Below are 25,809 nucleotides of genomic sequence, written 5' to 3'. Positions count from 1 at the left end.
CAATGCATTTGAAGCTGGGTCACAGCCTAGTTGTGGGTCAGGAGTCACCAATTCACAATTACTAAGACACCATCAAGATAAAATCTGCAATAAGGCTGGTGTGACCAAAACAAATTTCCCGTTTTTACAGACCTCCAGAACAAAAAGGAGGAGGTAAATCAAGCAGTCTTGGGAATTACAAAATCTAGTGAACCTATTTAAGTTGCCTTTTTTTGTGGGGGGGGGGGAGCCGATATGAACGAAAGAGAGCGAATGCAAGAACTAGGTAGATTGGAACCAGAGTCCCAAAACACATTAAAATGAGGCACTTCTCATCTCCTGTCACTCTTACGCAAAGAAAGGCGGAGGGGAAGAGCAGAAAGGTAGTTAAAAAACGAACTTTACAATTATGGGGTTTGGTTTTAAGAAACCAAGTGAGTTAATTTGATGGTGACAAAAGTTCACGTGGACAGCTGACCCTATTCCTGACTTTGGCCAGGTATGAGAGGTGGAGGAGAAAGAGGAAAACACGCATGCTGGATTCCCCCCTCCCCCCCCAAAAAAATCCAGCAGGGGAGGAAAAGTGGTCTGGCCAGCAGGAAAGGGGTCCGCATCACTCACCCCCTCCCTTTCCGCAGGCCCGCCTCCACCGTGAGGCGACTGTCGGGGGAACAAGGTGCTGTTCCCGCCGAGGACGGCCAAGAGCTGCCGCCCACACCTTACCTTTCGCCCACACAGGGTCATCGGCGACGGAGGGAGCAGATGCTCCAAGAACGGGCCGGCCGGTGACCCGCGAAGAAAGGGCAACCCTGAAGCCGGAAAGGAGCCAGCTGGCAAGCGCCGCCCTACCGCTGCTGCATCAAAGGCCCAACGGCCATCTGGGAAGCGGGTGAGCCCACCCAGGGCGGGGCCAGGGAGGGCAATGTGTCCCCGGCCGGGGATTAGAGAAGGCTGATGTAAGCCTCTCTCTCTCCTTATATGGGCTCGGCGGCGGGACCTGGGTCATTTGTGGCAGAGCCGCACTCAAGGACCCCAAGAGCCGCATGCGGCTCTCGAGCCGCAGTTTGCTGACCCCTGCCTTAACTGATTAAGGTGAGTTTGAGTTCCCAGTCTCCTTCAAAAAAGAACAAATGTTGTACTTACATAGGTATTGTTTTGGTCCATGTGCTTCTTTGAGTTCCTTATCCTTAATGTGGCAGCATTCAGCATCAGTTTATAAACTCAACTCTACAGGTTTTGAGGGAAAATATATTCCTCAGTAAAATCTGTCTTTAGTCTTACCACTACCTATTGGTAATTGTGTTTACAAAAATCAAACCACTAGTTTATATCATGCTTACAGAGAGCACAGACTAAGTAACTGTCTTAATTTATGAGGCTTTGATCAGTGCAATAAGGACACAATAAAGTAGGAGGCTTCTGGCAAACTAGCGCCGACTTGGTCCTTGCTGAGACTTCAGAGCGTGTCGCACTGAGCCGATGGTGGGTTTTCAGTAGATACAGTCATGCTGTGAAATGTGCAGCAAACGGGGGGTTCTCAGATGTTACCTGGTTGACTTGGGGAGGGGGGACGACACACACAGAAAATAGCTGATTTAAATCGTTGTAAGTTAAACATTTCCATTTATTATTTAGATACTTGTTTGTCCAAAGTATATACTGATGGTTTGTTGTAACCATACAACATGCTGATTTTTAAATGAACACAGCTTTTATACAACCTCTGGGTGAACACTGTACATTTTAAAAACTTTTTTATTATTTTTTATAACAGTGCTCATGACTGCAAAGTGGATCTCTTTTGTTATCTGCAGCCATGATAAGTTTTTGTAGCCAGGTTCTGTTTGGAATGTATGCTAGAAAGGGGTGTTTTCTTTCTGCTTTGCTCCACCCCTTCTATAACTATCCTGCCTCACTGCAAAATAAATGATCCCAGCCAAAAGCAAGGCTTAATGTGTCATTGATCTCTATGAGATTAACTGCAAATATCCATGATTGATCAGTAGGTAGAGGCATAAATACACAGAATGATATGTTCATGAAATCAGATTTCATTTTGAATCAAGTTTTTTTTAAAAGATAAACTTTCTTATAGCTAAAACCTCTTTAAAGATGAACTTCTTTTTTAAAATTTAAACCATTGTTTATTCATCCACCCAGCTTGGAGGCCATCTCTAAGTAATTAGTTGTGACAAGTAACATACTAATGACAGCCTTCCTTACCCTCCAATCTGTGTGGTGTTGGCAAATGATACAATGTACAGCTCACTGGATTCCATGTTCTCTTCTGTTGCACATCACCACACTTACAACAGGTGTATCCCTTTGGAGATGTAGTGTTCTTGTGCAGGCCTCACCATCTGTGGGCCGTAGACTCTGCTAGGGCAGGCAGCCCACATAGATTCGCTGGAAGTAACTGGATTCCAGCCTCATTTCCACCACTCAAGGGGCAGCGCCGTGTGCGTAGAGGCAGGCGTTATTGCCACGCAGCATTGTATGCACAATCAAATGGCAATAGCATGTGCATGCCACTGAATTCTTGGGAATGGTGCCTAGACAATGTTGTTGTTCCAGTTGTAAATCCAGCGTCATGCAGAATTATGTCTGGGAAGGTTCATTTTTTTACATATAATTGCAGTATTTTGAATATTGATATACTATACCTGGTTGTGCTCACACAAATGGGCTAATGAGGAATAATCCTTCCTTTTCTGAGGGTGTGTAATGCCAAGGATTTTTAAAATGAGATTTATAGGTCACCTAAGGATAAGACTGGTTAGTCCCAGAGGTAAACAGAGTAGCCATTCTCTTTATGTTAGTCCCAGGTGCCGTTAGTTCAGGAAGCAAGGGAAAGTGGTTTGCAGTGGAGAAAGGAACTGGCCTAATTTTAGTCTAAAATCATTTTGCGGAAAATTAGGTGAAACGGTTAGCAACTCCGTTGGATTATCCTTCCACGTTCACAGCCAAATTTATCAATGCTTGTTGATCTTCCCTTCATGGCCAGGATGTGACGGCACAGTGAGATAGGGTGATTTGTGGGGCTGATGCAAGAAGATTATGATTATGGGTTACTATGTCTTGGCTCTTTTTTCAGACAGTTAATTGGTGAGTAGCATCGTCTTCCTTTCAAATGGTATTATGGTAACCAGGCAGTTTACTGACCAGTAACTGAGCAGGGTGGGGGGCAAGCATGCTGTTACTGGTGGGAGGCAGGGATGCCCCAGCACTGTGAAAGGGCATGGTTGCTGACTGGCTGGTACCCTCTCCAGTGCACCCCTGCCAGGCACACTAGGCACAGTATCCTCAAACTGAAGCGTAGCAAGATTAGTAGAATTAAACTGAAGATTTTCATACTATAGATAGTTGAAACATTTATTGTGCCACTGACATTTTTAAAGAAAGTTAAGAAGCTGGTCTAATATGTCCATTCCAATACAGTAGGTCTTTACAAGGGCAGAAGCACATGGAGCTCCCTCACCTTCCATTGCATAAAAATTTGGGCATTCCCTTGAGATGAATGGGGAACTCTGCTTGTCCTGGATCTCCACATGCCAACTGGACTACAAATGGAGTTCTGTGCTGGGAACATAATTCAATGCTTTAAAATTAATGGGTTGGGTCCAACCAGTTTTTCTACTGTTGAAAGAAAAGGGATGGACATTCTTTGACCGCCAAAAATGCTATGCTGGGGATCACACAATCTTCATGAACAAAATCCATGTCAGACAGGGGTTTTGAAAAGGGTGAAATTACGTGAAAAAAACTGTGGATCCAACCCAAAGTCTATTTCTGAATTATTTTCTTGTGTTTCTGTTGCGATTCTTTCTTTTCTTTCCCCCTGTTCTTAGACCAAGGTCTTGAACAATAAAACCATAAAACTTAAATAAGACCCATCTCTAAAAACACCTCCCTTCGTCTCTTCTCTGCAGCCTCCAAAAAACGAGCAACAAAATAAGTGCACTGAGGGTCAGAGTCCTCTAAGAGGAACTGAACCTTTTGCTCCAAAGTTGCTCAAGAAGATGTGGACCATTTGTTAAAACATGGTATATTCCATTTTAGCCTAAGTTGGTATACATAAGGACAATGCAAAAGGATGTGTACCAAGAAGAGCCAGCATGGTGTAGTGGTTAAGAACAGTGGTTTGGTGCGGTGGAGTCTGATCTGGAGAACCGGGTTTGATTCCCTACTCCTCCACTTGAGCGGCGGATGCTAATTTGGTGAATTGGATTAGTTTCCCCACTCCTCCACACAAAGCCAGCTGGGTGACCTTGGGCTAGTCACACTCTCTCAGCCCCACCTACCTCACAGGGTGTCTGTTGTGGGGAGGGGAAGGGGAGGTGATTGTAAGCCGGTTTGAGTCTCCCTTAAGTGATAGAGAAAGTCAGCATATAAAAACCAGCTCTTCTTCTTCAAGGAGTCCACTGACTGAAGAGGGCAGGGACACAGCCGGTCTGAAAAAGGGATCTCTGTTGCGATTCACAAATCACTTGTGAGGGAGAAAATTAAAAGGAAAGACTCTCGTCATTATTTAATTATTATTTTTTTGCTATGCCTGTCTTCCTGTTTTCTGCCACACAAGGGCTTTGTAAATCTCAAAATGCTAAATGTTGTTAAGATGTAGAGCCTTCTTGGTGGTGAGATAGCTGTCTTACTGGCTATCAGGTGCTGGGTGAAACTTTTTATTTCAAAGAGTTTTCATTTTAAGTAAATTTTTAATTTAACTTCTTGTGTCTTACTTTTTTGTTATTTATTTTTTATGCTATGACTGCTGTGCTTTTTGTTGGCTGTTTGATTTCATTTTTTGTGAGACTGTATCTTGTACTTTATTGTATATGTCACAGAGAGCCTGGCTGTAGAGTAGTATACAGGCTTCTGAAAGAACACTATTTTATATGTGCAAAATGCATCCTAGCTATAGTTTAGCATCTGCTGTCAAGGTCTTGAAAATATGCCCTCTATTAAGCTACATAACTTTTAACCAAGTGATTCCAGCCTTTTTAGCTGTTTTATGGCTTGATTTTTGCCTGAGGTCTGTTGTAGGCTGCTGAAGGGTTTTTATTCTGTTTTTTTATCCCTGAGGCTTGTTTTATGGCTTGTTCTTCAATATGGATTCTTGTATTGTTTTATGATTTCATTGTACTGCTGCCAATAAATAATGCTTGCAGGAGACATTCGTGGCGTTGTTGGCTTGTGGCTGGAGAAGATTTCCAATGTGATGCTGGGTGCCAAACATTTGTTTGTTCCTGACATTAGGAACAGCTGTCAGTTTCTAAATGTTGCTGTAAAAAGGATGCTTCATCATGACTTGCTAAATCTCTTGGCCATAAGAGCAGAACTGGAGGGCCATAACTGGGGGGGGGGGCAAGGAGGACAGTGGCAGTCCCTGTGGCATGCAGAGAGGACAGCTGGGTAGCAGAAGCAGTTCTGCCATCCTCTCTGCATGCCATAGGGGTGGCGGCTGCCCTCCTCGCCCTCCCCTAGTCACAGCCTTCCTTCTTGGCATGAATTCATTATTTTGAAAGCACTCTACCAGTCAGCCACTGGCTCATGTGCTATAATCACTGAGAAAGAGCTGGAGGATTTGTCTTGCCTGCTTTCCAAAACTAATGCATATAGCTGGATTACGCTGTTAAATCTTTATTGTGATGTTGATGTTTGAAACATTGCTCATAAATATGTTTGGGCAAACCTATTAATCCTGTTTGTTTTTATCGCTTTACGCTTTGCAGATGTGTATAGTAGAGTTAATCCAGGGTTGTTTTTATGTTAATGGATTCTCTCTGTGAGTAACATACAGTTTTTAAAAAACACAGGTTGAAGGGTCTTTGAGTCATTCTTCATCTTGTATTTATATATGATACAGAGAAAAATACCACAACTTTCTGGTTAAACAACATTTTAATATTTTGATTGTAAGCCTATTTCCTGAGAGAAAAGTATCGCTGTGGTAGGTTTGGTACATTTAGTTTGTCAGTGTAGGCCTGACTGGGGTTGCCAACTCTGGGCTGGGAAATTCCTGGAGGTTTGGGAGTGAAGTCTGGGAGATCTGGGGAGGGGAGGGGCCTCAGCAGAGTACAATGCCATGGAGTCCACCCTTGGAATGATCCATTTCCTCCAGGGAAACTGACCTCTGAGGTCTGAAGATCAGTTGTAGTTCCAGGAGGCTCCAGCCTCTGGCCACCAGCCAAAGGTGTGGCAACGAGGCATTGAGGAGGAAGGGGGGGAAGGGGGCAAGTGCCGTTCACCTTCTTCCCAGGCTGTGGACCTGAGTTGGTAGGATGCACAGCAGGCAGACCACGTGCCAAAAATGCATCAGTGGGCTGAGATGGTCACCTACCCTGGGAATACTGAAGGGGCTGGAGTCAGCCGCCGCTTGGTATCAAAATATCATTCAGAGCCAAAAGGCAAGAATGTTAGTTTGACAGTTTAAAAAGTAAGTCCAAGGACAATGGAGCACAAGCTGGATACCTTTTTGAACTATGCAACAAAGCCATGTTCAGCATGGCTCAGGTGCACACAATTCCCAATGCCTGGCTCTGCCCTGGAGCATAACGAGTGATAACTTAAGGGATCTCTTTTTGTCCACAGTGTCCTTCCTGCATCACTAATCACAGCTGGCCTCCACACACCTGGGGTTGCAGGTGGCAGGGTTCTGAGTCAGTGTGTTGTGAGGGTGTGAACACTTGCACATCTCTGTTTCCAAATGGATCACTGGTTAGACCACTGGTTAGCGTGTGCTGTGCCTTTTGGGTTTGGTGGATGGTTAGCTATGCTTGTTATCATCAGGCATTCCTTTTTATTACTCTTTGTATTTTTTTAAGCAGAAGGCAGAGTGGAGAAGTTTTGAGTTTTATTTCCTGTGCCTTTGAAGCAAGGTGCAATCAGGCCAACACGCTGTTGTAAAAGGTGGTAGCTAGTACACATTGCCAGTAACATTGGCCGTAGCAACGGGCATCTTCAGTCTGTTTAGAAGTCAGTATATAACTCCAGACGTATGCTATAGTTTTCTGTGCCCAAGGCATGCTACTGAGAGAGGAGCAGCTGTGGTTTTATGAGCATTATTTGTCTTCAAGTCTTAGTAATACTGTAAAGGGATGAGATTAGAATGACGGTGTTTCTGATTCAGCAACAGCTCTCCCATGGTGTATGACATACACGAGTGCTGTCGAGTCGCAACTGGCTTACGGCAACTCCTGTTGCCGTATTCCTCCAGCGGGTGAAGACTTTTTTTGTTTCGTTTGGCATTCTCTCAATGATCCCTCCTTCCTAAACAATTTTTTAAATGTTTTGTATGTATTTTAACTATGTTTTTAAATCTTTTGAAGTTGATTTAATGATGTATGTTTTTATTAAAATGGTTTTATAATATAATTTGATAATTTATCTTTTAAATTGTTAGCTGCCTTGGTGGCTTCTCTAAGGGCAGAAAGGTAGGATGTAAATTTTATAAATAAATAATAAATAAATCCCAGCAAGGGGCTTTCAAGGGATGTGAGAAGTGAGATCCTGGGACAACAGGAGGGAAGATAAACACCCTTAGCTTTGTAAATTAACTGGGCCGATGCCAAATAACTAGTTCAGGGACTCTCGGGACACCACTGGCCTTTCACCTTCTCTTTGCTCCTCTCATCACCACTATTTTGTCAGACCTGAGCACTAATTCCCGAGCATCAATCTCACCTTGACAGCTATTTCTAATGGCAGGTTTTCGGGGTGATAAAATGGTTGGACTCTGGGTGACATCTTTGCTGGTCTGATCAGGGCCTGCTCAGGGTGCCAGCATGCAGGTGGACTAGTCTGTCCAAACTGGAGTTTTTTGAGCTGTGGCCTTTGCATGGTGAAATGGCCTTCCTGAATGGGTCAGGAGAGCCCCCACATTATTAGCATTGTGAAATCAATGTAAGGCTGAGTCTTTATTAAATGGTTGTTTTATATGTTAAGGTGGGCTTTTGAGAAATAATTTTCAGTTGCCTAAAATTCTATTAAGTTGTTGTATACACAACCTGAGTTCGATCCCGACAGAAGTCGGTTTCAGGTAGTCTCAAGGTTGACTCAGCCTTCCATCAAGGTTGACTCCGTTATAAATCCATGTGATCTCCAGGCCCCACCTTGAGGTTGGCAACCCTACCTCAAATACCTCCACATACATCCCTTTCATACAAATGGACAGGGGCAGGCCATTCCTGAAAGGGGGGTAGATAGGTGGCTGGCAGTGGTGCAGCCGCACAGCCTCCACAGAGGTTTCCCGACCGAAAAATGAAGGTTAAAATGCATTAAAAAACATGTGAAACACCTCCATGGAGTTACACAGGGCTACTCAAGGTATTTTGCTGGCATAGCAGTGCTGCAGCATAAAGGGGGTGTTCCCAGTCAGAAAGGGGTTTGGAAGCCTCTGAGTTTTGCTGCCCTCGCTGCTGCGGCGCCAGCTTAAGTGCCCCTGCGTCAGCGTCGGTGCCACTTTATCATGGCAGAAAGTGGCATGGACATGGGTGTGGGGTTACACCGGCCCCTATGGCACTTTGCCCTTCAGGATTGCATGGATAATCATCTAAAGGAGCCCTGTGGTGCAGAGTGGTAAGCTGCAGTACCTCAGTCTAAACTCTGTGCACGACCTGAGTTCAGTCCCAACGGAAGTTGGTTCCAGGTAGCCGGCTCAAGGTTGACTCAGCCTTCCATCCTTCTGAAGTCGATAAAACGAGTACCCAGTTCACTGGGGGTAAAGGGAGGAAGACTGGGGAAGGCACTCACCCTGCAAACAAAGTCTGCCTAGTAAACGTTGGGATGTGACGTCACCCCATGGGTCAAAAATGACCCGGTGCTTGCACAGGGGACCTTTACCTTTAAGGAGGGGGCCTGATTTCACAAATCCCCCATTCTCTGGGGGAATTCAGACACACACACCCCATTCCCATTCTCTCAGGACTGCTGAGCAGGGCAGTTGGGCTATAACAAGAGTGGGGAGCTGGTGAAATTCACTCTCATTGCAGGCAAGACACACAGATTTGGGGAAATCCACAGTGTATACAAACCTTTATATCATGGAAGCTATATGTGTGTGCTTCAAGTTGTGTGAAATTATTTTTAATACAGAGAATAGGTATGTTTACTTTTTTTGGTATACTCTCATGTGAACTGACAGTGCATTCCTAAGGAGAGTTACTCCATTTCAATGGGCTTAGACTGGAGTAACTCTCCATAGGAATGCACTGTGAATGTTAGTATTTCTGTGCAGTGGAGTATTGGTAGTGTATTGTTAAATACGGAAATCAAAACTACGCCTGAGGAAGCTGGGTGCTATTTTGGGGCATTGACATGGCTCCTTCCCTCATTAGCAAGTTATAGTGGCATTAACAATAGAATTGTCTTCAAGGAAAAGTAAGTAAATAGTATTGATTAATGTGTACTTTTTACATTTCTCAGCAAAAAAGTTCTCATTTTTAAAAATCTCAACAGGTTCCACAACCTCTCTCCAGTATCAGCTCAAATCTAACTCATATATGTGGGAATATCGAGCTAGTGGCCACTTTGGTACATTTGTAGGTACCATTAAATATTCTGATGATTTCTCTGCATGTGACTGGTTTTGTTTCTTATTCCATGATAGGTGATGGAATTCCAAGGGAAAGTAGCCCATTTATCAATAATTCTGGGCTGGACAGAGGAAACCTCTATGAAGGGAAGAACATGGCTCTTTTTGAGGTGATTTCTTTTCCAACATTCCTTTCATTTAGTGTATATTTCAAATACAATAATGGTACTTGCTCTGTTAATTTAAAATCCATAGCAGTAGTATTTGTTCTGCTTTCTTGAAATCTATAGCATAATGTCCAAATAATTATGATTTATGTTCTTAAACATTATTCAGCCTTATTTATTAAGAAACTCTCAGTTTTGTGTAAGACTTAATGATTCCAGTTGTTGGAATATGATCATTTAGCATCTTTCATTTGATAAAGCTTGTGCATAGGGAAACCCTGTTGGAAATAGAACTGAGTATTTGTTTTGAAGGAGCCCCGTGGCGCAGAGTGTTAAGCTGCAGTACTGCAGTCAAAAGCTCTGCTCACGACCTGAGTTCGATCCCGACGGAAGTTGGTTTCAGGTAGCCGGCTCAAGGTTGACTCAGCCTTCCATCCTTCCGAGGTCGGTCAAATGAGGACCCAGCTTGCTGGGCGTAAAGGGAAGACTGGGGAAGGCACTGGCAAACCACCCTGCAAACAAAGTCTGCCTTGGAAATGTCAGGATGTGACATCACCCCATGGGTCAGGAATGACCCGGTGCTTGCACAGGGGACCTTTACCTTTTTATTTGTTTTGAAGATTTGAATATTAAAAATATGATTTGTTAACAACTTCTATTTTACACTGTTAAAAATAAAAAAGACTTCTTGAAAAATTCATTGTTTCATTTAGTAGGTTTTTGCAGCAGTGTTTTAAATATTTTTTTTATTTTCTAACCATTAAAATACAAACAGACATACAATACATCACAACAAAACAAAAACAACAGAATACAAACATTCAAACAATATACCAACATTGGTTTTAGTTGGGTGAACATATAGAATTTTTGTTTTCATTTTATAATCTGCCATATGATATGCTGTTCTAAAGGGATATTATGCTTACTACTTTCTATGCGATCATTTGTCTCATCATAGATTGCTTTATATTTGCATAATAAAGCTAACCTATATTAAATCATATTAGCCCATTTATAATTGCTAACTTATTTTCCAGTATAGTTTTGTATCTAACATTCTCATTTCTAATTGTATTTTGCTCTTGCATACTACCGTATATACTCGCGTATAAGCCGAGTTTTTCAGCCCAAAAAAAGGGCTGAAAAAGCCGAATTCGGCTTATACGCGGGTCAATACGGTAGGAGAGGGGGGAAGGGAGGAGGGAGGAGGGAGGGGGGAACTTACCTCCATCACCGCCGCCGCCGGGCCCAGGCGCCTTCCTCCGGCCGGCAGGGGCCTTCCCGCCCAGGCAGGAGGCCCCCGCCGCCCGCACGGGGGGGGGCCTTCCCGCCCAGGCAGGAGGCCCCCGCCGCCGGCGCCGGCGCCGCCCACGCGCCTGGGCGCGTTCCTCCGGCCGGGGGGGGCCTTCCCGCCCAGGCAGGAGGCCCCCGCCGCCGCCCACGCGCCTGGGCGCATTCCTCCGGCCGGGGGGGGGCCTTCCCGCCCAGGCAGGAGGCCCCCGCCGGCGGCACGGCCGCCGCCCACGCACCTGGGCGCTTCGGCTGGCTGGCAGGGACCTTCCCGCCCAGACAGGAGGCCCCCGCCGGCCGCGCCGCCGCCGGCCGCGCGCCTGGGCGCCTTCCTCCGGCTGGTGGGGGCCTCCTGCCAGCCCAGGAAGGTCGCGCCGCCGCCGCCGCCACCGCTTCGCCGCCTTTCCAGGTAAGGGGCTCTTCCCCCTCCCCCCTTGAATGGCACTGGGTGGGGTGGGGCGGGAGGGCCTGGGAGGCCGGCGGGAGGGCGACCAGGGGCAGGGCCCTGCGCTCTAAAATGGCGGCCGCCATTTTAGAGCGCAGCATTGCCGGTAAAGGGAATTTCTTATTGACCCTCAGCTTATACGCAGGTCAATAAGAAATTCCCTTTTCTGGCCTCAAATTTGGGGGGTCGGCTTATACTCGGGTCGGCTTATACCCGAGTATATACGGTAAATCTTCCAAGATTGAATACTATCTCATTTATAATCACATATAAGCTTATATATGAAAACTGAGTTCCATAATAAACTTTTCCCACTAAACTTTATGGCTAAGCATATTCAGTTCAATTTATATATACTTTATGAGACATATGAATAGTACAATTTCCAATTTTTTTGAAACTCATCCCTGGGTGTTTTATTTACTTGGTTTGTCAACTTGGCCATCACTGCATACTCTGCTAGTTTTTCTTTCCATTCTTCTACATCTGGAGAATCTTCTGACTTCCACTTTGTTGCTGACATCACCCTTGCAGCCATAATCATGTATCTAACCAGCTCCTGTGAGGACTTCACAATGACATGGTAAAATTCCTAACAACATGGTTTTAGAGTCCACTGCAAATTTAACCTTTAAAAAATTTTGAATTTCAGAATGGACTTTAGTCCAAAACCTTTTACTCTTCTTACATGACCACCATGAATGGTAGAAGGTCCCATCTATCTCCTTACATTTCCAGCAGTGTCTTTTCACATCTTTGTTCAGCTTTTGAATGTCTTTTGGGGTAATATACCAGCGAAAGAACATCTTATACCAATTTTCCCTCAAAGCTTGGCTATCTGTAAATTTGATCGATCTAGTCCATAACTGCTCCCATGGTTGCATCGTAATCTCTTCTCCAAGGTTCTGCATCCATTTCACCATGCAGGGTTTAACTTGCTCAGTCTCAGTATCATATTTGAGTAACAATTTATATATCTTGCCCAGGAGATGATCCTTATTTTTTGTAATCAAGCTTTCAAACTCTGTCAATTCTCTCAATTTGCCCGCTATTAGGCAGTCTTTTTTTAGCCTTGATACCAATTGACAATGTGTAAGCCATTGTATATTTTTATTCTCCTCTTTGATAGTCTGCCAGGTTTTGATTTCTTCCTGCGTGTTGATCATATCCTGATAGATTTTATTGTTATTCATTTTCCTGTCTGTACTGTTATAGTACGCTTCTATTTGAGACATATGTTTTTGCAGCAGTGTTTACTGTACATATATGATGATTTTTTCAGTTTTTCAAAAATGTGCTCTTATCTGATGTTAAAATATTTTTAATTTTTAAAATCTGAACAGGAAGAAATGGATAGCAACCCCATGGTATCATCTCTTCTCAATAAGCTAGCAAACTATACCAACGTTACCCAGGGAGTCATAGAACATGAAGAAGATGAAGACAGCAAACGTAAGGAAATCAAGGTAGGTGCTGTTCAAATGCTGAAGTGTTTTTTTCCTATTAATTGTATTTATTATGAAACTTAAAAGCAAGCAGGATGACTGTTGGTAAAGATACAAAACAGGTGACATTATACATTTTGTTAGACCCTGTTTCTCTTGTGTACATCTTTATTATGTTTGTATGTGCCTGTGAGAGTTCCCAACCGACCTGTGCAAACTCCATAAAATCACTTGCTCAGACGTTGATGCAGAAACAAGGAGTTTATTGAAGGCTTCAGACAGTATAGGTCAAACACGAGTAAAAGTTGCAAGTGAGCAAGACTCCAAAGCTACAGAATTATATCCCCTACAGGGTACCAAAGTTCACACCTATGTTATGGGAAGCTACAAGATAGATGGGTACAATACAGACATCAATCGACCCCAGAGGGCTTGTTAGGGCTATCTGGTCTCCAAGGCCGAATCTGGCATGAGGGAGTGAATCAAAGCACAGCAGGGGAGGCATCTGTTAGAGGGGAGGCATTCCAGCCAGGGCCTGACAGATATGGCGCCTGAACCCAGGAAATGCCAAACGGTGTGAACTGCTTTTACGAGTTCAGAGGGTGGGGGGAAACCGGAACAGCAGACAGAGACATACAGACCCTCACAGTGCCATCAAGTCACAGTTCTCATGGCAACTGCGGCCAGGGGCTTTCAAGCCAAGTGAGAAGCAGAGTGGTTGCCCATGGCCTGCTTCACCAGAGCCTTGCATAGCGGTCTCCCATCCAAGTACAGACCCTGCTTAGCTACCGAGATCTGATGCTATCAGGTATACCATACCATTCCACATCTACATCTTTATTAGTTACAATAAAAAGGTTGCTAGCTACTGGCAATGTAGAAAACCAGCTTACTCCTAAAGATCACCTAAAGATGGGTGATCTTAAAGGGCCAAAACACACACTCCATTTTCTCTCCCTCTTCCTCCTTCATGTGGGATGAAGAGAAGGACAGGGTAATCAGGTCTATAGTGGGTCAGAAGAGGATACTGAAATAGTACAATGCTACTTCTCCCCAGGGCAACACAGTGCAGCTCTAAGCAGAGTAACCCCAGTCTGTCGATTTCAGTGGGCTTGGACTGGAATAATCCTGCATAGGATTGTCCTGAAAGAGGAAAGGAACAGGTGCTACTGGTTACCTGTTTCGTCAGGATAGTTGCAGTTTGCTTTAGGCAAATGCCTAATACCATGTGTGATGTACTTCTTGTCCTCGGGCCTTGTGACCTGTGACCCATTGCTCAAGATGCTGTTAGAAGCTCTTCTAAGTTATTGTCCCTGATTTAAACATCCTCAGATTACCCGGTTCTAGCTGAAGATCACACTGAAGGGGGCCTATCAGCCCTTGTGCCATGGGAATTATGAGCCCTGCAGAAGAGAGATAAGAGAATATCCAGGTGGTTTGTCAGGAGACAGCTGGGCTGCTTATCTAGGGGGTCAATGCTGAAAGAGATATTCTGTGCGATAGAGAGGCGGCTGTCCATCATCGGCTTGTCTTTCTGGCCAAAACAACTTCTTTTGTTCTGTGATTACAGAATTATTAGGCAAGTGGCCTGCTCTCAAAATCAGGATCTGATTTACCTGGCGGAAAGAAATATAAAGTATCTGTAGCGCAAAGGAAGACCAAAGACAGGGCTGATGTCTTCATTCCATGCAGCAGAAGCCCCTTTACTAGGGTACATTTCTGAGGTTTCAGAGCAGAGCACCAAAAATGTTTCTGTGGATCTGTATGTGTAGGTAATTGTTATTGGTCACATCTGATGTCAGGATATCTCTCACCTTTGCAGTAAGACCATTTCTTTAAGATATGGTGGTCTTGCCCAATACAGAACAATCTTTTCTAATCGAAGAAACAGACTGGGGTTTTTTTGTGTCTTTTTTTTTAGGCGCCATGTATGGGCACTTTCATTGGTGTGTACTTGCCCTGCCTGCAGAACATTCTAGGAGTCATCCTGTTCTTGCGATTGACATGGATTGTGGGAACAGCAGGAGTTCTTGAATCTTTCATCATTGTGTTCATCTGCTGTGCTGGTGTAAGTATGACTGACCTCTGTGGTATTTGATACTTAGCTAAGTTGGTCTTGCATTCCAGTCCGTTTTTGCTTTTGCCCTGTAACTATAATCAAGTAGCTGGGAAGAAATTAATCATAGTGTGCAGGACTGTTAGCGAGATAGGTAGAGTGCATCCATATTTCTAGCTGCAGTATTGTTGATTTCATAAAGCAACAAACTAACTTACCAGAGGGCCATCTCCTTGGCTGTTGGTATATTGGTTGCAGTTCAAAACTAATGATACTGTGAGGCTGCTCAGTGGAAAAGAAGGGTGTTGCTGAGAAATGTCTGTGAAATGTGTTTCCTCTTTGGCATACAACTCATCAGTCAGCAAGTCAAGTCAAGTTTATTGTATAAGGCCGTAAGCCATTATAATCTAAAACAATATAGTAGGACTCATCAGTCAGCACACCTGCTAGAAGGGCAAACATCCATCTCATATGAGGATAATGAATGGTGGAGCCTGCTGGCACTCTTCCATGGATCCAAACAAAGGATGTCTGGATCCAGACATACAGTTGGTGTAGAAGTGCTAGGGCCATGATGAGAAGCGAGACCTTCTCTCTGGACCCCCCCCCCCACAGAAGCACCCCTTGGGGCAACCCCTTTGCCAGAGATTTCAAATATTGAGGTGGTACAAGAACCCCAAAGGACCATGATGTCTCCATATCCTGCTTCTGAGTAATTTTCTTGTCCATGTCTTTAAACACTAACATTTCTGCTTTGGAAAATTCCTTTACCATCACATCAGTCCCAGAGGCAGCAAGAGATATTGCATACCTCTGTAGAGGCACAGATCTTCTGTAGGCAGGTGAAGTCTAGGATACATACCTCTCTGCAGGACTATTTCTATCTACAGAGGGCTCCATACCAGTACTAGGATACTACATCAGGTCATCAGCTGTCTGACTAAGGCAATGCTGATGGCCGTAGCCTCCATTTTGCCCAGTATGGATCCATTCTGCTGGTGGAGAAGCCTTCCCCTGACACAAGACTCTGTGTCAGGGAAAGCTCCACTTTCTTGTCTGCCTGTCAAGTCCTGCATCCCCAACTGCTTGTTCGTCCCTCTTGACCCTCTGTTTTGGGCATCAGATGTAAGGAGAATTAGTGGGCTCAAAGGGGAACTTGCGTCTCCTTTAACATCAGCCTTCACCTCCTGCCTGCTAATGGGTAGGATTTTCCAGTGTTTTTACTACGGACTGGTTGGCTCTGCTCTGGCCCACCCTCCAGCATCCTCCTCACCCTAAAGTCGCCTGTCATGACTGCCCTCCCGGCGGCCTTTGCGTAGAATGCCAAAGCTGACAGGCGGCCAGCTATAGTGGAAACCATGTACCCTGTGTTGTGCAGCTGGACGCAGTACTGCATGAGGTGGTCCACCAATATAGGCCAAACCGGCTGCAGCTGCTCCTTCCCCCTAAATTCCTCAAAAGCCCGGAAACTCCTGGCATAGCCATTCCGAGTACGCGGGGCCAAAGAGTTGTCTATGGCACGCCAGGCCTCACCCCTCCAAGACTCCACAGTGCCACGGGCATCTCCTCTGGTGATTCCTGGGCTAGAGGGGCCAGGATCCTGAAAACGGGATAGTGCATCAGCGCAATTATTTGTTATTCCAGGAACATGGCGAGCTGAAAAAAGGATGTTATATTTGAGGCACTGTAGTACAAAAGCCCGCATCAAGGACATGACTCTAGGGAATTGGGAGGACAGTGTGTTAACGATGTGGACCACAGCCTTATTGTCACACCAGAAACGCACTGAATGATTGGCTAGAGCCTCCGGCCAGATGTAAACTGCCACTACCATTGGGAAAAATTCTAGGAAAGTGAGGTCCCTGATAATGTCACTGGCCTTCCATTCTGCTGGCCACCGCTTGGCACACCACCTGCCCCGGAAGTAAACGCCAAACTTGTGGGCCCCAGCTGCATCAGAGTGCACCTGAAGTTCTGCCTCGAGCAAAAGCTCTTCCCTCCAGTAAGATACCCCATTGTAACTTTCCAAAAAACAGGCCCACATGCAAAGGTCCTGCCTCATGGCGCTAGTGACCTGTATCCTGTGGTGGGCGGCCCGCACGCCAGCCATGGCCCGGCAGAGGCGACACACAAAGGCACGCCCTGGCGTGACTACCCTGCATGCAAAATTCAATTGTCCCACCAATGATTGGAGCTCACGCAGCATGACTTTCCTTGCCCGCATAGCACCAAGCACGAGGCCCCAGAGCTCAGCAAGCTTTTGGACTGGCAGCCTCGAAAGCTGCCCCACGGTATCCAGTTCGATTCCTAGATAGGTCAGCTTGGTGGATGGGCCCTCAGTCTTTTCATGGGCTAGGGGCACTCACAGCTCCCCGCACAATGCATGAAATCGCTGCATGAGCTCCAAACACTTATGCGACTCTGGGGGGCCTGCAAAAAGGAAATCTTCTAGATAATGTGTTATGCTGGGTTGACCAGAAAGCACCTTAACTGCCCACTCTAGCATGGAACTGAATTTCTCAAACGCCCGCCAAGATATGGAACACCCCACAGGCAATGCCTTGTCAAAATAGAATTTGCTTGAAATGAGAAACCTAGGAGATCGAAGTCAAGTGGATGGATGGGGAGGAGGCGGAACGCAGACTTAATGTCACACTTCCCCAACAGCGCACCCTCTCCAAAAGTGCATATCAAACGCACTGCATTATCAAAGGAGGAATATTTGACCAAACAAAGCTCCTGGGGAATGGCGTCATTCACCGATCCACCCTTCGGGAATGATAGATGATGTATCAGCCTAAACTCCCCAGGAGCCTTCTTTGGGACTATACCCAGTGGTGAAATACGCAGATTTTTTAGGGGCAAGGCACTGAACGGGCCTGCTACTCTGCCTTCCTTGACTTCCTTATCAATTTTTGTTTTAACTACACCCTCCATCCCAGTTATTGACTTCAGATTCCTGGCCATGCTATGCACCCTAGAGCCCACCGCTGGGATCCGAAAACCATATGTAAAACCGTCAATCAAATACTGCGCGTCCAAATCCTTCGGGTAGGCAGTTAAAAGGCGCCTGAGTTCGGGGACTTTAATTGGACTGGGCGCCTTTTGGAGCAGCGCCTGTGGCAGCTCCCCCACCTTTCTGCCCCCAGCCCTGGTCCCCTCAACCCCGCCTATGGGGTCGATCCTTGGGGCAGGAAGTGACGGGGTGGGGTTCCCTACAGATGGGGCGTTCGTGCCTGTATCTGCATAGGTGATGATCACAGCCGGTGGAACTGAAATCCCAGCAAAGCAAGCGGGGTTGAACCGCCTGGCCCACCGGGGGCCTGAAGCTTGGGGCGCGATTGATGAGGTATCCACTGTGGGACCTCTCACCCTGCACTGCCCTTGCAGGCATCATGCACTGCATCCACAATTCACCCTGCGGGACGTCCCATGCAAGGGCCGGGTTACGAGCCACTCGCAGTCTGAAATTCTTGTCGTATTGGAGCCAAGCTTGAACCATGAACTCTTTATAAGCATGACTGATGATGTCCAGATACTTGACCAAGGCTGAGGCCCTGGATGGCTGTTCACGCACAATTACCCCCTGATAGATAAGGTAACCTACCAACCAGTTGGGCCAAGTGCAGTCCTCTTTCTTCCTTCGCCACTTATCGTCATCCCTATGCCCTTCCTTGTCTCTCCCTTTTGGCTCCTCATCCCCGTTCAGCAGTGAAAAGATATCCACATATTCCCCTCTAAGTATTTTGTCTGTGAGAGCTTGGGGAAGGTGGGATCCTAAGGGTAGCCCCATCTCCCCATGTGTTATCAGCTGAGGCTGAGGGCCCTGGCCAAACGTAGCTGCGGCAGTAGGCTGCACAGCCACTGGAGTGGGCCCTGTGGCTCCCCCATCCAGCGTCCCCCGGGGGTCAGTGGCTTGTTGTCCTTGCCACACCTGATTGATCACTGACATTTGATCCTGGGCAGTGGCCGCAGGCTGACGAGAAGGCTGCCTCCCCAGCCCGGAAGGCCACCGCCCCCGCCCGGAGAGCTGCGGGGGCCCCAAGGCAGGCAGTGCCTCATTTGACTGGTAAGGGGGTGGCAAGTCCATTGCCTGATCGTTAACTAAAGACTCCCCAGTAGATGTTGTGGCCCGTGACTGTGTGTGCACTGGAGACCTACCTGTTTCTGAGAGCCTGGGCAGTGAGCAGCTCTCCCTTGTCGGTGCAGGGGCAGACTCACTGTCCTCCCTGGGTTCCCTGGCTTTCCCCTGCTCCAGCGTATCCATACGCCCTGCAATCGCATCCATACGTCCTGCAATCACGGACACAATCTGATAAATGGATTCCAAATCATGAGCCCCCTGCGGTGAGGCCCCACCCCGAGCAGGTGGCCTCCCCTGCCCCACGATTCCTTGCACCCCACCTGCTGCTTGAAAAGCACCGCCCCACTTCCCTTTCTGGGTGGTCATGCTTGTGGCTTGGATGTGCCAGGCCGCGTGGCCAGCAGCCTGCCCCTCCAGTACTTTTTGGGTGGGCCTCCATGCCCCCTTGGGTCTTTTGGCCTGTGAGGGCTGTGCGCCTTTCCTTGGTCCCATGGCTGGTAGAAGCAAGAGGCAGAGGCATCAGAAAAGAAATGAAAGGGGCTTCCGTTCCAGAAACGTGCATGAAGCAGGAGGTAGATGCTGCAGAAAAGAAACGTTTCAGTTCCAAAAACGTGCGTGAGAGAGAAACAAAAGCTAGGCCACAAGCCACTGAACAATGGGGGCAGTAGGACCCTGACGCCGGGCAGCCAGTTCGCAACCCAGCTTCCTAAGCGCACGCTAACGGAACAAAGGATATGACTCCTGAAAGCGCACGTAGACAAAGGAAACAAAAGGAGTGAAACGGCGCGCGCACGCGGCAGGGAACGAAAAGAGGACTGTGTCCGGAGAGGCGGAAAGCAGGAGATGCTGAGACCCTCTGCCCACGAGCAGATGCTTGCCCCCCCACCCTTGGAAGGACTGTACCAAATGGACGGCCCCTGCCCGTCTCCCTCTTCCCAGATACTCAGTCACGTGTCCAAGTGTGAGTTCCTCCGTTCCTCCGTCCGCCTGTCTGCTCCATCCACTTCAAAAGAGGGATGAAATCTCCACCCCGGCGCTATTAAGCCCTTTTCCCAGGCCCGCCCTCTTCCCACTTCAGGCCAGAAGATGCAAGAGGACTGGCTCTCTTTTCGCGCTACTGCAGCCAAATGCGCCCCTCCCCTCACTTCGTTGAATGTGGGGTGGGGGCAGTCTTCTAGTATCTTGATTCCACATCAGTCCTCCTCCTGTGAGGACTCACTGTTCTGCTGCTGTTCCAGCACACATCGGTAGGCTTCCAGCCAGGCACTATGTCTTTTGAGAAAGTTACTACCTTGCTGGATCAGGGGAATGCTGTAGACATAGTTTATTTTGATTTCAGTAAGGCTTTTGATACAGTTCCACATAGTATTCTTGTTGACAAATTGGGAAAATGTGGTTTAGATCCTATTACTGTTAGGTGGATCTGTAACTGGTTGACAGATTGCACCCAAAGAGTGCTTGTTAATGGTTCCTCATCCACTTTGAGAGAAGTGACTAGTGGAGTGCCTCGGGGATCTGTCCTGACCCCTGTGTTGTTCAATGTCTTTATAAATGATTTGGATGAAGGAATAGAGGGGATGCTTAATACATTTGCAGATGATACTAAATTGGGAGGGGCAGCAAATATGGTAGAAGACAGAGCCAAGATACAGGAAGATCTTGACAGACTGGAGAATTGGGCTAAAACTAATCAAAAGTCAAAGTCAAAAACCTTTAATGGCATAAAAAGAGCATGTTAAAATAGTACAATACTTAGCAAGTTCAATATAATACAATAGTAGAGTTCCACTGTATGCACCAAAGAACACAAGCAATTGGCACAGCTATTACTTGTCAGTATTAAAATCAGTAGCTAGAATTTTTGCCAAATATTTGGCAACTGCTTCTGTAGAGTTGGGGGACTTGTCCGCTAGTAATAGTTGGGTAGTCCTATTCGCTGGGCCAGGGAGATTCATGATGATTGGATCTATTGGATCCAAGATGGTGCTGGGCTGCAACCGACGCGATATCGTCCCGTGCTAATTGGCATTTTTACCTTTTTTTCCTGGACTCATTTTCTAGCTTCTTTCCTGGACTCATTCCGGCTTCTTTGTGCTACAAAACTGTAAGTTCAAAGAGCGATATTGCTGCTATTTTGCTGCCTATCTACGCAGAACCTGGCAGTGGCACGCTTCTGTCTTCTGATTTACTACCGATAGTAGCACCGGCAGCTGCTCCCTCGGGAAACTCCTCCTGGATAGAGATTGCACTGTAATACTTTCACTTGCTAATTGGCTCCTCGCTTTGAACTTTTTAAACTGAGCCAGTCTTCCAATGGGGAAGAAAAAGAAACACGCAAGAGAACAAATCCCTTCTCTTACCACTACAGAGAAGAACAAGAAGCGTGCCAGAGAACAAAGCCCCCCCCTTTGCCGCTAATAAGCCACCACGAATCGAGTCCTTTTTTAAAAAATCAACGTTGGAATCGCAAACCTCTAGCCCTGGAAATAACGTATCCCATGCAGTGTGTGAAGTTCCCGCAAAACAGGATGAGGTGTGCTGTGTGCTGTGCCCAGAAGCCAACACCGGGATGAAGGGAGATGCCTCTCTAAATCAATCAAACCAATCCCTTGTCCCTCCCTCATCTCTACAGGAAAACCCTTGCCAACCAACTGCACCTGCAGCCACCACGCCAGATGATATCTGGAGCCTTTTGACTGATTTCTGCTTATTAATGGGTGATTCATTACAGGCAATCCTCAACCATCTTCAAAGGATTGAGGAAAAAATGAACCTTGAAGGCCTAAACACTCTGATCCCCCCACAGATTTATGGCCAGAAGGGAAATGGGCCCATTAATGTAGGCTATTGTCATACCCGCCAACTGGATAGATGCCAAATTGCCCTGACGATCGCTCCGGATCCAAGAAATGAAGGCAGATGGTCATCTAGGAAGTCTATCATAAACTCTCTATCAGCTTTAACCAAATCTAATCTGGCCTCCATTTACTTGGTGTAGTTTGATTACTTACCTAGACTTAATCAGGACACTAGAATAGTCCTAACTTTTAGGAGTGCCACCATTCCTCAGACTTTATGGGGTAGAAAATCCCACTTGGCCCATTTTAAAATCTATCCTACAAGGGTCTTTCGGGATCCCCACATAAAACCCTTGTTCCTGGGGAACCTCACTGTGAGACCTAAGAACTACTTTCCTGTTAAGAAAAGCCCCCCAATGATGATCTCTCACATAATAAAAAATACTGCCGCTCCCTCTATAGAATGTGCAGAGATACATGGCCACAAGCAGTCTGCTCTCCAGCTAAACAACAACCTATCAATGCTTTATGAGAAATTGGATACTATGAGGAAGCAAATTCCCCCTTTACCATCGTCCAGTCCTATGGAAACGAATTTGGGTACACTAGCAGATATTCAGATTGCTAGCCCTCTACTGGATATTTCCACTCCATTGAACATCATTCCCAATGTCTCCCCAAGAACAGAGGAAACTGCTCTTATCTGCTCCAACTTAGGACACCTTGAACCTTTAGATTTCAACTCACTGTCGTATGCTTCATCTAAGAAAGTGCCTACCAATGGCTGTGTTTGCCCCAAATCCCATGCTTCTATAAATCTCATTACTTTGGAGGATTGACTGCCTCCCCAAAACACTCCCATCTCACCTATGTCCATCAAATTGCAACTGGTTTCCTGGAACATCTCCGGCTGGGCGAGGAAACTCTAAGACCAAGATCTCATGAAATTCTTGCTTTCTTTCGACATCGTTTTGCTACAAGAAACCTGGTGTATCGATGATCCTTTTGTTCCTGGATTTACTGTTTTCTCCCTACCAGCATATAAATTAAACTCAAAGGCCATCCTAGAGCAGGTCTCTGTTGCTTGGTGAAATCCACAACAAAATTCAAAGTCACTCCTGTGTCTTCTGAGCCTCCGTAGGCCCAAGCCTTCCTATTTAGTCACCATTTGGGCCTATCCCTCGTGATAAATGTTTATATTCCTCCAATGCCCACGAACAACTCACGGAATCTAGCCTGGACAACCCTGAGAAAATTTTTGGACTCACTGACCGACAGCTATCCATCTGCCTCTATTATCCTGGCTGGAGATTTAAACGCCAGACTGGGCCCTAATAATGATGCCGTGTCGTCTTTTATACCCTGGATCAACTATGAACTGCTTCCACCCCTTCTTTTCACCCCAAGGATTTCTAAAGATCAAGTCATCATCATCATCATCATCATCATTTATTTATTACGGTCAAAGACCAGTTTATACAAAAAGAGATATCATAATAATTAAAACAGAATGTCTGATATTTGGTAAAATAGTCTATTTAACATAAAAATCATTTTAGCAGCTTCTTCTGCCTTATTGCACATGCCCTAGCACAGAATCTCGCAACCTGATAGGTAATATCTTTAACAGAATCTTCTAATAATAGAGTGGTATAGCGAACTCTGTCTCTATCTGGGAAGCTGGACAAAATTGGATCAATGAGCATTTTGCGTATGTCTTGATAAAATGGGCAGTGTAATAGCACATGTTCAACAGTTTCCACCATTCCAGATTGGCATGGACAGAGGCGGAATTCGTAAGGGAGGCCGGCATACCTCCCGTCAAGAAGAGCAGGTGGAAGGGCATTAAAACGTGCTAAGGTGAAGGCTCTCCGGTGTTTAGGGTGTTCTAAGGTATTGAGATAATTTGGAGGGGCCAAAAATTTTTTACGGTTCTCCACTACTGGGACCGAGTAAGCCCTTGATCTGTCATCTTGAAGGGCAATGTCCCAAAGCCTCTGTTTGACTATTGCTTTTGCTCCTTGATAGCCAAGATTTAGAAGAGTTGTACTTGATAAACCTAAATGTTGGAGTTTATCCTCGATTAGATTAATCCATCTTGAGGAGAAATTATCTGCAAAGATTAGGGGAGTTAAACCAGATGAGGACAATTTAATCTTTAACCAATAAGAAATGGCATGGTACCAGGCTCGTGTTTCTAATGGTACCATCCCGGCTTCCAGTCTAATCAGTGCATTTGAAATACATTGAGGGACACCGAATAAGGATCTGAGAAATTTTGACTGGACTACTTCTAATTTGTGAAAACTGTTATAGAGGCATATCTGCGACCCAAACATGAGTTGAGGGATCACTTTCCCCTGGAAGACTTTCATGGCAGAAGGTATATGGGCACCCCCTTTAGTAAGGGGGTCGGAGATCAAGTCATCAATCACGCAGCTTCACTTTTGATTGACCTAAGTATTGGACATAATTTAAGGATTCTAAACGGCTATTCCCCAGGAGACACCCCGGGGGAGTTTTCGTTTATCTCCCCTCGAGGCTCTAGCGTGGTGGATTATATCCTGGTTTCCCTTGATGCCCTCTACAGGTGAGCGACTTCTCTATCGGAACGCGCTCTGAAAGCGAGCACCTCCCTGCACAGCTGACTTTATTATTAGCTCCTCCGGACGCCTACCATCCAGTCGCTGATAACTTGAACAACGTGTATATCACCCACCAAAGTTTAAAATGGACAAGCTACCTGAAAGATGCCTTCTCACAGTGGTCTATCTCAGACCGAGCTACGATGATGAAATACACCATCTCCTTTGATGACTCTTTACAAAGGGTCTTAAACGCATACCATGACATCATCAATTCCATTTCCGGTTTAGCAAACACAACTAACACCCAGAGAAACTACAAAAGCTCCTCTTCATGGTTCGATACAGAATGCTGGAATGCCAACAAGAATCTACGTTGTCTCTTTCATCAACTATGCTTACACCAATCAACCGAATTAATCACTACTTACTTCGAGGCCAGAAGATCTTGCTTGCGATTGTTTGAAGAGAAAGAACACGCCCTAGCTCTGGCGAAATGGTCCCGAATCCATCAGGCAATCCAATCTAAAACTAATAAAATGCACTTCAACAAAGATGTAAAGTTCTGTATTTAGGTAGGAAACATCAAATGCATAATTATAGGATGGGGGAGACTTGTCTGAGCAGTGGTGTGTAAAAAGGATCTTGGGTCCCAGCAGACCAAACACTGAACATGAGTCATCAGTGTGATGCAGTAGCTAAAAAAGGCAAATGCGATCTTGGGCTGCATCAACAGAAGTATAGTGTCCAGATCATGCGAAGTGATGGAATCGCTTTACTCTGCTCTGGTTAGACCTCACCTAGAGTACTGTGTTCAGTTTTGGGCACCGCAATTTAAGAAAGATGTAGACAAGCTGGAACATGTCCAGAGAAGGGCAACAAAGATGGTGAGGGGTCTGTAGACCAAGTCCTATGAGGAAAGGTTGAAGGAGCTGGGTATGTTTGGCCTGAAGAGGAGAAGACTGAGAGGTGATATGATAACCATCTCCGAGTACTTGAAGGGCTGTCATATAGAGGAGGGTGCCAAGTTGTTTTCTGTTGTCCAAGAAGGTCAGACCAGAACCAACGGGTTGAAATTAAATCAAAAGTGTTTCCGTCTAGACATTAGGAAGAATTTCCTGACAGAGTGGTTTCTCAGTGGAACAGGCTTCCTCGGGAGGTGGTAGGCTCTCCCTCCCTGTAGGTTTTTAAGAAGAGGTTAGATGGCCATCCGTCAGCAATGCTGATTCTGTGACCTTAGGCAGATGATGAGAGAGAGGCATCTTGGGCATCTTCTGAGCATGAAGTAGGGCTCTGTGGGGTGTGGGGGGGAGGTAGTTGTGAATTTCCTGCATTGTGTTGGACTAGATGACACTGGTGGTCCCTTCCAACTCTATGATTCTATTTAAATGTGATGTTGGCTGAGAAAAAGAACTCATCTGTGAGACT

At 45.9% G+C, this 25,809-nt stretch overlaps 1 protein-coding gene across 2 annotated transcripts in view; it reads left to right on the top strand.

Annotated features, from left to right (window-relative positions):
- The window catches only part of SLC12A7 (solute carrier family 12 member 7), a 199,901-nt gene that overhangs the window by 29,936 nt on the left and 144,156 nt on the right, over positions 1 to 25,809 (top strand). For both annotated transcript variants that reach the window (XM_056862481.1, XM_056862480.1), the window contains exons 2-4: positions 9,584 to 9,678; positions 12,757 to 12,879; positions 14,780 to 14,926. In XM_056862481.1, the coding sequence (XP_056718459.1) occupies positions 9,664 to 9,678; positions 12,757 to 12,879; positions 14,780 to 14,926 (285 nt within the window). In that variant the 5' untranslated portion in view covers positions 9,584 to 9,663. The remainder of the gene's footprint in view (positions 1 to 9,583; positions 9,679 to 12,756; positions 12,880 to 14,779; positions 14,927 to 25,809) is intronic.

The sequence above is a fragment of the Euleptes europaea genome, chromosome 17 (assembly GCF_029931775.1).
Source record: "Euleptes europaea isolate rEulEur1 chromosome 17, rEulEur1.hap1, whole genome shotgun sequence".
In the NCBI taxonomy this organism is placed as follows: Eukaryota; Metazoa; Chordata; class Lepidosauria; order Squamata; family Sphaerodactylidae; genus Euleptes; species Euleptes europaea.
Note: the sequence above shows the minus strand (reverse complement) of the source record. Positions and strands in the feature narration are given on the sequence as shown.